The sequence below is a fragment of the Urocampus carinirostris genome, chromosome 2 (genome assembly GCF_059441175.1).
Source record: "Urocampus carinirostris isolate Australia breed hairy pipefish chromosome 2, RoL_Ucar_1.0, whole genome shotgun sequence".
In the NCBI taxonomy this organism is placed as follows: domain Eukaryota; kingdom Metazoa; phylum Chordata; class Actinopteri; order Syngnathiformes; family Syngnathidae; genus Urocampus; species Urocampus carinirostris.
In genome coordinates, this window is record NC_142350.1 from 29,391,589 (window position 1) to 29,406,442 (window position 14,854).

A 14,854-nucleotide genomic window follows, 5' to 3' on the forward strand; every position below is an offset into this window, starting at 1 on the left:
TTCAAACAAGAAATAATCTCTGTTGAAGCTGTTGACTGACTATTACTAATTGTCCATATATCGTGACTCTTACCACACTTCTTCACCAAGCCTACCTGCCATATGGGGCTGCCTACACACACTCATTTACCAGATACAGGAAGCAACACTGCAAAGAGGGCTTTTCCCCATGTGTGGACAGTGATCAAAACCACTCCTCCCATTAAATGGTGATTTAGCTTACTGAAATCATTCCCAGAGGCTTGATACTTACTAATGAGCACACCTTTTATAACATTTAAACATACAGTATTTTTACATTTTGGTTTGAAGGGACAATGCTTCTGAAAACTTACTTAAATGTTATGGCATTGAATGAGTTAAATGGCAACATCTCTGTTACATTGGAAATTATCGCATGCGCTTTGCAAGATAGTTTGCATTCATTGACTTGATCAAAAAAGCAGAAACAAAAAAAGAGTTCAAAAATTCTTGAATGAAGTCACGCATTAGGCCATAATTCACGAGTGAGAAAAGTCACTACCTCCACATCCATCCATCCATCCATCCATCCATCCATCCATCCATCCATCCATCCATCCATCCATCCATCCATCCATCCATCCATCCATCCATCCATCCATAAATTATCTGCACCGCTTATCCTCAGTAGGGCCACGGGGGTGCTGGAGCCCATCCCAGTTGTCTTCGGGCACTCGGCAGGAGACACCCTGAACTCGTCGCCAGCCATTTGCAGGGCACACAGAGACAGACAATTCACCTGTTCATTCACACCAAGGGACAATTTTGACTGGCCAATTAAGCTGACTTGCATGTCTTTGAAATGTGGGAGGAAACCGGAGTGCCCGGAGGAAACCCACACGAGCACGGGGAGAGCATGCAAACTCCACACAGGGAGGCTGCAGTCAAGTCAAGTCAGGTCACATTTATTTATATAGCCCTTAATCACAAAAATGTCTCAAAGGACTTCAACCTTGAACCTCTGCACCATGCGGCTGTGCGCTAACCACCCAGCCGCTGTACCGCCCACTACCTCCACAATGTAGCTGTATTGCCAGAAAAGTAAAACCTAAAGGAACCTTCATCGGAATTAGTATTGAATATGTAGCGATACATCCCCCTTTTAACTGAATTTATTCCTTTGATTTTTTTTATTTATTTTTTGGCTATGAAATAGAGAAGAGAGGACTTGTATTCCTTGTCTTGTTTGGTGGCTATGCAATAAATTTAATTAGATTTGATCCTATGCCTCATTTAAAAACAGATACTTATATTTATTTGCCATCCATGTAAATACACAAAAACTGATATTATTTTTGTTGAGCCTTATTGTCCTGCCCAAGCTGCGGTTATATTAAATTTATCCCCCAAAACATAAACTAATCAGTCAGAAAACGTATTTATTTATGTATATTTGTATTTCTCTTTTTAAATTGTATAAACTGCATTTAGCCTGCCGTTGGATGTTCTACAGTGTGTGTTTAAAACACTCATTCGAGGCAATTTTATTGTAAGTTTGAATACTTTCTGTGTGCAAGTATAAATGTAATAAGAATACTTTTGTTGTATTGTTTAATTCTTTGATAGCAATAAATAAAAAACAGCCTGTAGATAAGGTGTATTGACACTGTCAATGAAAATTGTTGAGCTTTGGAGTTCATGATATGTTTAACTAAACATTAGCGTCCTTTGCTGGACGGAGATAAAACTGCAGGCGGATAAATGCTTATTTGTGCTCTTGTTGTGAGACACACTACTCTAAAACTATAGCATTATTGTTATTATTGTGGATTACATTTATCATTTACAAACGTCTGCATGATCTCAAGTATGTTTTCTTAAATGCTTGAAATGTTGTTGAATGAGAGAACATTCCGTGACTTTGTGAGTAAATCTTTTCACAGAATGTTTTCAATAAACCACTTCTAGGAAGTCCTTATTTAAAAGAACCGTTGTTCCCGTCACTCACTGCTTCGTAAAAAGTAAGGCTTGTCCTTTATCATGTTCAATCTTGCAGTTGTCCACTTATTTAATAGTTTTCTATGAATTAAAGTAGATTACAGTTGTCTCCCAAACAAACAGATAGTTTAATAAAAACAACTTAAAAGGTTGTGTCCGTAATTTAAAAATATTCTACTTTCTGACGTCACCATCTGGCTGAAATATTCATTGCCGCCCCTGTTGAGCTCTTTTTTGCGTTGTGCGTGCAAGTATGTAAAATTCTTAGACGTGCTCGAATAAACTGAAGAGTTTTCATCTTTTGGGGTTTTTTGGTTGGCATTTGGACATTTGAAACGGTACATTTCTTACTTTCACCATTTTCATCCTAGAATAAAAGAAAACTGCAAGCTTCCGCATAAAGTCACACTACCTCATTCCCTCCCCCAGCACCCTTTCCTCTTGTGCAATGCGCTTCGTAGCCAGAACACTGAGGGTAAAAGTAAGACAAAAGCAGATAGGCACGGTGGGGGAAAATATAAAGGCTCTTTAAACTTAATTGGGCATTGTTAACTCATACTTGAGAAAATATTGAATTTTAAACTTTTTAAGAACACCTCAAACTACGTACCCCATCTTTTAAGGGACAGTGCGTAATATGCAGTGCCCCCTAGTGGTACAAAAATACCTTATAAATAGATAAATAGATAGATGGATAGATAGATACTTTATTTATCCCCGAAGGGAAATTCACATTTCCAGCAGCATCCCTGAGCTGAGAACAATACAATAATAAAGCAAAAAGAAAAGAATACAATATACAAATACCCAGTGTGACGTGCAAATGCCCACTGTAGCGTGTTATATAGAATAACTAAATAGTGCTACACAGAATACATATTGCAATAAGATTCGGTGATATGCAATGTAGGTGGTGTGGTTTACTGTGGGCTTTTACTCTGCCGGGTAGAGTTAAAGAGCCTCATGGCATGAGGAAGAAAAGATCTCTTCAGTCTGTCCGTAGTACAAGACAGTGACAGCAGTCTGTCGCTAAAACTGTTTTATTTCAGTAAAACAAAACATTGATATGAATACTAGGCACAATTACATGAACTATCATACCAATGGTAATGTTTTATTAAAAAAGGTGTTATTTTTATCCTGAGTGGAATTCACATTTAGGTCACTGCCATCTTTGTCTGGCAGGATGCAGCCATGCTGTGCACTGTGGCACCGGCCCTGGCCCACACCAGACAACACAGTGCCATCTGGTGGTCAAATATTACACATTGGGGCTTACATAATGGCTAAGCACTTTAAAGTAAGAATGTAGACAAAAACAAACGTTTTTGATATAAAAATAACATTTATTTTTAAATGAATTTACAAACCAATAAGTAGAGATGAGTTAAACAAATAACACATGACAATAAAGATTAAAAAAAACTCATGGATCCTCTACGCAGACCAAACACACAAGCAAGACATAACTGTTACAGTTTTATGAGGAACAGCTGTTTTTCACGCAAGAATCTAAGCACACTATTGTGTTATTGATGAGAAAATGTCAGTACATCAGGTAGATGTTAGAATTAACACGAGGTCCTCACAATGACCTCTGGTCAAAGGTCACACCCTTTGTTTAGGGCCAAGTCATAGAGCACGGACCGCATATTTGAAAAATGTGTCCAACATCGGTAATATAAGAACACATTTCGATATTTTCATGCAATAATATTTAACTCAGAAAAATGTTACCACTTCCTTTAGATTGGTAGAATATAAGTGCTCAACTTGGATAACTCAGCGATACTGATACTCTTTAACTATTATTATATTTGACACATAACATCCCCAAAATGAATAACCAAAAGATCAGAAAGTAAAGAGTGAATTACTCTTCATGTTATCATTATTGTTTCTCCTAATACATTATAAAACATAGGTTGTAGCATCAAAAGCCTCCAGTAATAAATGCTGCATCAAGGCTTTTAACTAACAGAAGAAAGATTGATTACTATTATTATTAGCCTTATTTTGGCTGACCTGCACCTGCTCCCTGTCGGTTTAAGATATAATTTTAAGATTCTTTTGGTATTATACATTATGTTGCATGGACTTGCGCCCTCGTATCTTTGAGAATTAATGTTCTCCTATGCTCCTGCTCAAAGCCTTCGCTCAGAAAATGCTGGTCTACTAGTTATCCCAAGAGCCAAGAAGAAATCCGCAGGTTCGAGAACATTCTCCATTCAGGCCCTGGTGCTGTGGAATGCTCTGCCTTCTGAGATTCTATCTGCAACCTCAGTGGAAGTGTTGAAATCAAGGCTTAAGACACACTTATATTCAAGATCACATGAATTATGTTGTCAACTGTACATTATGTTATTACCTAAATTTAATATTGATGACGTCTGTGTATTGTCTGTTGATGCCTTTGCAACATCCATTGTGGCCTGATCCATCCCGGAAGGGGGATAACCTTATGTGCGGCCCCTTCTCAAAGTTTTTTCATGCTGAGGTTTTTGATTTCTTCCTTTCTCCCGTGTAGCTTTGAGAGATCACGGTGTAATAGTAGTCTGTAGTGTGTACAGCCCTTTGAAACTTCCTAGAAACGGTAAAGACACTGGAGGCTGTTTTAACGACACTGCAGGGCTTTTACACGAGACCCTGCGATTCAAACAAAAATGCTACAAAGGCGAGCTACGAGGTTGTGACGCTGACTGCCAAGCACTGCAAACTTTTTTATCACCTCCCATTCATCTCCCCATCACCCTGGCCCCTAATGTCTTGCGAGTCCCAGAACAGCTTAGCTAAAAGCACATACCAGTAGGCGCAATGGAATGAAAAAAAAAGGCTCTTTGAACTCAGGTTGGCATCGTTAGCACACACTTATTAGGGAAAAAGTTGAACAAAAATAATTGAAGGACACATCAACGGACACAACCCACCTCTAAAATATTTTTTTACCAATCTCTGAAGTCAAGTTTACCATTATTTTTCTCCCATTTGTTTATGTGACATATTTCCCATGAAATGGTTCGTCTATAAGGGCCTTTCTTGGTGCGAGTCAGAAACCAATACTTGGTATACTTGCACATTATTTGTTTTTTTTTGACACTCTGGTATAATTGCAGCATTCATTATAACCAAAAAACACTCTCACACCTTGTTTACTTTGTCCTAAAAACGCTTTCAGCTTCTGAGATTGTGAATTTGCACTCACTGAATCTGCTCTCCCATAGAGAAGCTCGTCATTATGTCATTTGTGCTTCCAAACAAAATTATCTCTTATTTTGTGCAGCAAAGAGATACCGTCACCGTTGTTTGCATACTTCGGTCCAAAGTTAAGAGTTGATACAACTCACGTTCAACATTTTGGACGAAATGGTCCAAAATAAATTTGTCCTTGGATGCAAAGCTATAACGTCATGTAGGCCAGGTCTGAAGATTGCCATACAGCATTGTCTTGCGGGCAGTTATTGTGGCAGACGCAGGTGAGGATGACCATTACCGGCTTCCTGCCACTTTTACCGCCGACGCAGGTGAAATCGGCCAAAGCGGTCTTGGTCCGGTGTGGGGTGCAGCAACGGCCTTCTGCGCAGGAGCCACAGTAGCGAGGTTTGAAGGCCTGCACGCTGGTGCAGTTCTTATAGGAGAGATGGACGGCCGTGTCACTGCGCACCGTCCTTTGGCATTTGCCGCCTCTCTGAACACACAGAGGGACACAAATTTGACTTGGATGTACAAGACTTTTCTTTTTTACCTGTATATAGTGTGATAACCCAGGACAAGAAAATCTTTGTGACCTTGGTTCTCGAAGAAGATTGTTATTTTATCAGGATTTTTCATTGCACTATTACTACAACTTGGGCCAGTCTTTAATCACTACATTATACATTTTCTGAAATAGATATTTCCCGACAGTCTTTTTTATCTTGTGTTTACTCTTTAAAGTCTTTATTACGTGATAATCCTTGGGTTCCATGCCTATTCTTGTTGGATGCAATGTTTTCACTGCATTATCAATGACCATTCAATTTGATTCAAATGTTTTTTAAAATTAGAGAATTGACTTTAGGGAAATATTGCTTTTTAAATATTATTGATCCTGCTAAACCTGGAGACCCTGCACCTTGTTTTCAAACCGAAACAAGGAAAAAAAGAAATTTAGCAAAACCGGATCTTCTTAAAAAAAGCTATTGGAAACGATTTAGTTGCTATAGGTAGTCATTTAAGGTGAACGACCATGAAATCTATTAAAAAGATCAAATTTATAGAAAAAAAAAAGTTATTATATGAAATATTTTAATTCAAATTAAACAATTATACAGTCAATTAAATCTACCATATCCTTTATGAAATAAATCAAATAAATAAACACAATATTGTGTGAATACATTTCATTAATTCATGTAAAAGTTTCAATATTAAATCAACTTTGAATTAAATTCATCATATTGAATATCTAAATCCAAGCGCCTTTAACTAATTAAATAGATGAATTTGCTTAAGTTGTTGAGTGGGACAAATGAGGAAAAGAAGCATGTAGACAACTGCATGATTACAAAACTAAACTATTAAATTTTTAATCAGTGTTTTTCTTTTAATTAATATTTGATCAAATAAATTTCATACATGATTGCACAATAAAAAAACAATTAAGTTGCCATAAATTAATTCAATTGTTTTATTTTTAATTACACACTAAGTGAAATAAATAAAGCTACATTAATCAATCAAATAAACGTGTCATTAATGATTTAAATTAGTCATTTATAAATGAAAATAATTGGTCTCTAATGCAAAATCCTGTCCATACAATATATGTGATTATTTGTATACTACATTTATATATCTTTTTTTATATGTAATTATTTTTCGGGTCTTTTGTAACTAATTCTTATTATTCCATTACATAACTCAAATACATCCATCTATCCATTATCTACACCTCTTATCCTCAGTAGGATCGCAGGGGTGCTGGAGCTGATCCCAGCTATCTTTGAGCAGTGGGCAGGGGACACCCTGAACTGGTTGCCAGCCAATCGCAGGGCACACAGGGACAGACAACTCATTCGCTCATTCACACCTAGGGACAATTTGGACCGGCCAATTCACCTGAAATGCATGTCTTTGGAATGTGGGAGGAAACCAGAGTCTATCTATCTATCTATCTATCTATCTACCTTGGTCATATCCCTCAAGAGGGGTGACCGACAGCAAGACAAACACATACAATAACAAAGAAAATAAAAGGGAAAAAAAAAATACAAAAAAAAAAAAACCACACACAACATTTTTGGGACTATGGCCAACGCAATTGCCCAAACACCCAAACAAGTTAGGCACCTTGGCACCTAAGTTGGTCATGCTTTCGTCCCTCCAGATGAAATGGGACACCAGAAGGCGGCCATGTCACTCGGGTCAAACCGGAGTGCCCGGAGGAAACCCACGCAAGCATGGGGAGAACATCCAAACTCCACACGGGGAGGCTGCGGTAGCTAAACTTTAAACCCTTAACCTCTGCACCGTGGGGCTGCGTGCTAGCCACTCAGCCGCTGTGATGACTGAAATACAATACTTCATTAATTAAACATCAAAATAATCCATAAAACATTTATTGTACTGTATATTTATTTTACAGTGGCACTTTTAGTCCTCAAAACCAAAAGGATACCATGCCACCTAAAAAAATTCTTATCAACTTAAAAGTTGGATAATAGAAAACAATCGTTAAGTGTACTTCCACAATAATAAATATTATCATTATTATTAATAATTATTGGTTATTTGAACTGTTTTAATGGCAGTATTTTACTTTTTAGTAATAGGAAACATCTGTAAAAATATCCAACCTCTTTGGACCCTCAGGATCGGCCATGAAACCAACACATGGCCCTGTCTCTACTTTTAGAAGTCAAACTACGACCCATATCAAGAAAAAAATTCCACTTCTCAAATGTATTGAATAAAAGGATTCGGGAATTTAACCCAGATATAGTAGAATATATTCATATCAGAAAAAACAAACAGCAAAACCAAAACAATTTCAAAGTAATAATATTCCCTTTAATGCTTATTTAGCAGCATTTTTAATACAATCCAAAATGCGTTACTTCAGTGGCTTTATCTTCAAGATAATAAAACTCATATATAAATCTAATCTAAATTTATCTAATGTAGATATATCTAATTTAAACTTTAGTGTATGTGTGTGTGTGTGTTTGAGTGTAATTTATAGGCTCTCCAAGAACTAATTTGCGTTAAAATGTTCACAATTGTACTTTAGGCCTCCACAAGTGGCTTTAGCTAGGTCTCATGTCAAGGCACCCCAATAAGAACCGACAAAATTGATAAGCATCTGCTTTCGTGTGGTCTGCTTTCGTGGGTTCTGTAATGCCCTCTTGAGGTCAAATTGGGTAATGCATCCCCCTTCCACTGACCACTCCAAGCAGCCGAATCAAATCTTATATCTGAAAAAACATCTTGATTGATGCAATTGTTTCTTTTGCACACGTTTCAACAAACCACGGCCCCAACAACCTCACCCAAGAAGAATTTCCGGAAACGCAAGGCCAATTTGCTTTTTTGCAATCACATGCCTGCAGATGAGTGAAACATAGGCATCTTAGCAGGAACACAGCTGGGACAATGGCATGAAGCCTTATCTAGGCCCAGGTCAAATTTAATCACAATCTAAAAAAACATTGTATTTTAAATATTTTTGCTAGAGTATTTGCAGGCGTTTCCAAAGGTGGCCATTTTGAGACTTCAGAAGGACCCTCTAAAAGTACAACTCTAAACCTTCTTCAACAGTGTATTTGATTTAGCCCATTTTTAGACACTGTGAATTTAATTTAAAGTTTTATACATGTTTAAGTTCTCTTTTCACATCTCTTTCACTAATTGTGCACTCTTGCATGTGATAATCGCTGGTAAAAATGGATCAAGAGTGGCATTCCGCACGTTTATTTTCGGCTCTGATTTGAATACACCCCGTAAATATGCATGTATTTATTTGGGGGATGTCCAACTAATGAATCAAGCATCATTTGAATCTGTCACTACTGGCTCAAGAAATTTGGAGCCAAAGTTATGTGTGTCTGTTTTTTCAATACAGGACCTCAAAAGATGTTGCATGCCGTGGTGTGTGAAAAAAAAGTTTGCAATTGGTTGAGTGTGTCAATCTAAATATTAGAGTTTATGGCCATAATTGATATCATCTTAAGTGTTTGTTTTGGAAAAGGGAATTATGTGGCGAAACAGACAACAAGGATCATCAAATAATGCAGAAATGTTTTTAGGCGGATTTTTTTTTTCTTATCTGTCGGCAATATTATGTGTTTTGGAATAAAATCTTTACACGAGAGCACTATGACAGCAAGTTATATACGAAGATTACCGGCTTTATAGTTTTTGGGTATCTTGTATCATACTGATCATGAAGTTTCTGTGATGAATATATTTTGAAATGTCATCATATCTTGATTGCCAAGAGTCTAGATATGTGGCAGGATGTATTTCAGTAACTGGTGACATCGTACAGAGATGTCTTTGTTTTTCAACCGTTATTTGGTTCTTTTTGCCAAGGAAAATGCCCGCGATGAGTCTGCAACCCAATTTTGGGCATAGACCCACCAGTTAAGAAAGACATCATCAAACAACATTTCAGATAGAGTGCTGAAGCCCAGCCCTAAAGTTACCTTTGGTAGTGAGAGTGCCGACATGTCCCGCTGCTCATCACAGGGTCTGATCATGCACAGCCGGCTCTGTTTGACCATCTCACAACGTGGATTTTTGTTGGTGACCCTGGTAGAAACTCCTGTGCCGCACGTGCGGGAGCAGGCTCCCCATTCTGTGGTCTGCTCGATGCAGTTCAAGCTGGGGTCCCAGGAGTCGAAGCTGACAGTTTCATCCTGACGAAAAGCTGTAGAAGCACGTGTTGGGAACACGTGTTGGGGAAAAGTGGGTTCAAAACATTGCACCGAGAAGAAGTCGAAAAATCACAGCTTCACATCAGTGCTTTACATTTAAAGTGGAGGCGATAACTCTCTCTTTCCTCTGTATTGTGCTTCAGTTCATCCGCTTCCTCTTACAGGTCAACACTAAGTAAAAGGACCTTTTGACTCTCAGTGTCTCGCACTAAGAATGTGCGTCTGGATACTACTATATGTCTGTATGTGCCACATACATAAAATAAATCAGAGAGAAAAACGACTAAAGTGTGTCATTAGCTGAATACCCCATATAGTCTGCAATCCAAATTATCAAAATAACATTGCAGTGATGAGTAGATGCAGATACTTATTTGACCAAAAAACCCTTCACATAATGTCCAGGTCATTGATTTTAGAAGATATTTGGGGAAATAAATAATAAAGTTATTCGGATTGTGTATAACATTGGATACAATGAACATACAATAGGTTTTAAAATCAAACATTTACTATTATCATATAAAGCAAATAAGTATTAACTCCCCATAAATATATTTTTAAAAAAGTAACAGGGAGCCACTATAGACTGCCAAAGAGACACTTGTTGCCGACCTCTGGTCTAAGCGGAATCCATAAATCCAATGTTCACAAGTCCGATATTTTTGTACATAGATGTATATGTAAATGGTCTGCATTTTTACAACACTTTTCAAGTCAAAGAAGACCTCCCAAAGCGCTTTGCAATGTGCTTCACACTTTTCTATTTTTACACACTAACTAACCGATAGCAGAGTCAGCCATGCAAGACAACTACCTGCTATCGGGAGCATTAGGGGTTCAGTGTCTTGCCCAAGGACACTTTAACATATAACTCGGAGGAGTCAGGAATCGAACGTGCGACCTCTTGATCCCAAGACAAGCGCTCTACCTCCTGAGCCAATGCCGCCCCATTGGAAACCCATTGTGCTACCTGAATAAAATCTCATTTATGGAACAATTTAGATGAAGACTTGAACAATGTCGCTTATAGATATCCATTTGAACAATCATATACTATATGTATTTGGATAAATATGCTGAAGAGGATAAATATCAGAAGAGTGGCTATATGTTAAATGAGTTGCTAGCGGTATGATTGCAGGTCTGAAATGTCATTTCTTTTCTTTTTTGATTTTCAATATGTCTTTCCTCCAAGAAAAAGGGGTACGCAGTTCAAATCTTTCACTTCACCCTACTCCCTTTGGGCACATGTTTATGTAAAAATCATTGTATTGCTGTATTTGTGAAAATATTTTGTTGTTTCCTTTTGGCAATGAGTGTTCAATGTTGGTTTTTTTTTGTGCTGTGCCCCAAAAAAGTATCAATACAATGTCCTTACAATGTTATACATGCCAACCTTTGGACATTAAAAAGCAGTAGTTATCGCACTATTTTTAAGCGTGAAACACAATACTGACTCTTAGATATTTAAAAAACAAAACAACAATAACATGCAGTTGTGTAAGACCGGAAGATCAAACTTTTATGCAATTCTGATGCAATTGATGCAATTGATGAATGGTTTATTCACTCATAAAGACTTAGTCCCGCTTCAAAATAAAGCAGCCATAGACTAAAATACTACCTTTTTAAAAAATCTGTAGGCTTTTTTAAGGGAAGAAAAGTGGTTATCTAACCCAAAAAGCGGTATTGTCTGTAGGTATGCATTACAAAATAAACATGCTCAAGTGTCAACTGACCTGCCAAAGCTAAGCCTCCCAGTGCGCTGGCTTCCGCCGGGGGCTCGCACACCCACTTTTCGCAGCACTCCCCGGGGACTTGGACCCGACGCGGCGCAGGGCAATCGGGCCCCGGAAGCATCACGTCGTTGTTGCAGCGTGGTATGCAGCCGATCTGCCCGTCGTGACACATGCACTGGTGCTTGCAGCTGGGGAAGAAGGTCTGGCCGTTCTGGTAGAGCACCCCATCCAGAAAGCAGCCATTTCCCTCATGAGCTGCAAGACCAAGACCATCAGGATTTACCATATTTTTGCACTATAAACCACACTGGATTGTAAGGCGTTTTCATCCATAAAGTGCACCAGACTATAAGGCATATGAATTTGAGACGACAGTAAGATGTCCTACGCTTGGTTACATTACTGTATGTGCTGGTGACTACAACCGCATATCTATGGTAGCAATGGGGATAAAACCCTAGTGGTGGCAACAAGAATGCCGACACTTTACCACTAGACCACCAGTGGTACAGAAGACATACAAAATGGCATTACAGGTCATCCCATAATCACACTATTTTTACCTGTAGTACCACAACACTGATGCAAAGTGCATTCTGATCGCTGTGTGTCAATAAACATTCTTATAACGAGTAGGCGCACGTAAAAGAGAGCTTTCTTCATTCTCTAACAAAGTGTTTTTTCACCACTGTGAGTTATTATCAGGTGTACTGTGGAAAATTATCCAATTTGTGTGCCTGTGCGGTTTAGTGCCTGGTAGAGTAATCATGTTAGTGGGATGTTTGGACGCGTTCTATGGGATGGGCAGGGCACCTGTGTGATGCGGCAGGGGTAAACCAGTGAAAGCTGTTGGGCCCTTCTGTTGAACAAAAGAGTGTGTTGTATCACCCTGACCCGAGTGACATGGCCGCTTTCTTGTGTCCCGTTTCATCTGGAGGGACGAAAGCAGGACCAACTTAGGTGCCGAGGTGCCTAACTAGTTTGGGTGTTTGGGCATTTGGGTTGGCCATGGTCCAAAAATGTTTGTGTGTGGTTTTTTTTTGCTATTTTTTCCCCTTTTTTTATTTTCTTTGTTATTGTATGTGTTTGTCTTCCTGTCAGTCACCCCTCTTGAGGGATATGACCAAGGTAGAAAGATAGATAGATAGATAGATAGATAGATAGATAGATAGATAGATAGATAGATAGATAGATAGATAGATAGATAGATAGATAGATAGATAGATAGATAGATAGATAGATAGATAGATAGATAGATAGATAGATAGATAGATAGATAGATAGATAGATAGATAGATAGATAGATAGATAGATAGATAGATAGATAGATAGATAGATAGATAGATAGATAGATAGATAGATAGATAGATAGATAGATAGATAGATAGATAGATAGATAGATAGATAGATAGATAGATAGATAGATAGATAGATAGATAGATAGATAGATTAATCATTTAGCACTTCTCCATACTATAAGAAGCAGCAGTAGTAGCAGCAGGTAGCTAATTGCCTTGTGCTTGGAGACAAGTGAGTTAGTGAGAGAAAGACAGAGCTGTGGAGGAAGAGCTTTGTCTGTGTCTTTCGTTGATTCTTGCCAGGTTATCAGCTATTTGTTCATCCAAACAGGCCCAGGATTCACACTGAGTGAGTATGAATATGAACAATGATAAAATACTTCATTTTTTTGTGTTTATTTGATTCCTTTTAAAAACGTTACAATTTAAGGGTAATTTTTTAAATTAAAACAACACTTTATTGTTATTATAAGCTTTTTGCCCCAAGATTTGATCAAACATTGCGCAATCATTGCTCAAACCTAGTATTATGCTATAATATTTTGCATTGTAATCCACAACTATAGTTGCCTTATGCATCTCCAATCTTATCTGCCGTATTCAGAGCACCAGGTCATAAAGCACAGTTGCAAATTTTTGGCCAAATTGTGGTTTTCAGGTGTCTTTTATAGTCCAGAAAAAACTGTAGCTATTTGGAAAGCAGTGGATGGAGTGCAGCTTAACTCACCAACACATACGCCAATCGTCTTGTGGCCGGAAGTGTAGTCGCACTTTAGGCCTTTCCGTGTATCGCAGGGATCCGTTTCAGAACAAGCTTGCCCTTTCTGATGGGCACATACGAGGCAGCAGGCACAGTCGTCCAGGATTAGCGGCACACCGGGTGGGCAGGTTGGGGGCTCCTCGGGGCACTGGCATCTCTGCTGGCACACTTGTGACCAGGCCGATGTAAACACCTGATCGGAAATAAAATAAACTGTGTTTATATAACGAAGGAAATGAATGGTGAGCATGCATTTTGTAAATCACTAAATGTATTCATACCTGTGCTGTAAAGCATAGAAGAAAAAAAGCCACATCACAAAAAGAAGTCATTTTCTGAGGAAAAGAATGTCTTGTGTGCTGAAGTCCTTGGATTGAGGGTTGATGTTTCCCTCCTCTCACCTGCGTTATAGCAGAAGGTTGCAGTTTCTTTGTCGTTGTGACTCAGGAGACAGCAGGGGAGGAACTTATATAGAGGAGCTGGCCTATGGACACTATGGCAACGGAATGTGTGTGAGAACACCCAAAGTGTTTGAGGAAGGCTTTTTTCCTTTTTTATTGGGAACTTCTTCCTCAAGAGATGCCACAAGGGACATTTTACACATTTAAATCCAAACAAGTGTGGAAAACGGTTTTACTGTTTTGCATTAAATTGAAAAGCCGCTGAAGAGAAGTTAAGACAGGCCTACTAAAAATGTAAATTCTTGACCTACGTGTTTAAAAAAATGCATTTTTATATGATAGTTAATTTATAATTTTTTCCATGAACTAAGGTTTTTTTTCCACCACCAGGACGCACTAAATAATACACAAATTCCCACAACATTTTGTAAATTGACATAAGTTATAGTAAGACAACAATTTGGATTTATTGAATCAAACATAATTATCCGAATCGACCATCTGCGTTGTTTAAATATAAGGTAAGTTAAATGCTTTAGGTTCCTAAATTTGACAATTCGAGAAATTTCGATTTCTCACTTCCCTTGAATGCAGCATTTAATACAAACAACTGAAACAAGTGACAAGACAGCTAGGGGCCCTTGAACGAGTGGCTAAAATGGCTTATTGCGCAACACAATGTGTTTAAAGGGACAGTGTGCAATATTTAGCACCTCCTGGTGGTAAAAATCTTCATTTATTAAAAAAAGGATATTGATTTAAATAATAAGCAAAAATAGAC

General features: G+C 38.1%; 1 protein-coding gene across 1 annotated transcript; it reads right to left on the reverse strand.

Annotated features, from left to right (window-relative positions):
* Window positions 1-5,356: 5,356 nt before the first annotated feature.
* Window positions 5,357-14,004, reverse strand: LOC148371615 (CCN family member 3-like). The gene is made up of 5 exons (XM_088326162.1): window positions 13,954-14,004; window positions 13,640-13,865; window positions 11,615-11,869; window positions 9,642-9,865; window positions 5,357-5,644 (listed from the first exon to the last, which is right to left on the reverse strand). Exons 1-5 carry the CDS (start codon window positions 14,002-14,004, stop codon window positions 5,357-5,359), a joined length of 1,044 nt encoding a protein of 347 aa, XP_088182288.1.
* Between the last annotated feature and the right edge of the window lie 850 nt (window positions 14,005-14,854).

What these genes read in the sequence shown, in the direction of transcription:
- LOC148371615 (XM_088326162.1), bottom strand. Translation starts at nt 14,004, where the DNA reads ATGACTTCTTTTTGTGATGTGGCTTTTTTTCTTCTATGCTTTACAGCA. An exon ending in GACGATTGGCGTATGTGTTG is followed by an intron (nt 11,870 to 13,639) that starts GTGAGTTAAGCT and finishes TTGGTCTTGCAG; the next exon opens with CTCATGAGGGAAATGGCTGC. An exon ending in CGGCACTCTCACTACCAAAG is followed by an intron (nt 5,645 to 9,641) that starts GTAACTTTAGGG and finishes CTGTGTGTTCAG; the next exon opens with AGAGGCGGCAAATGCCAAAG.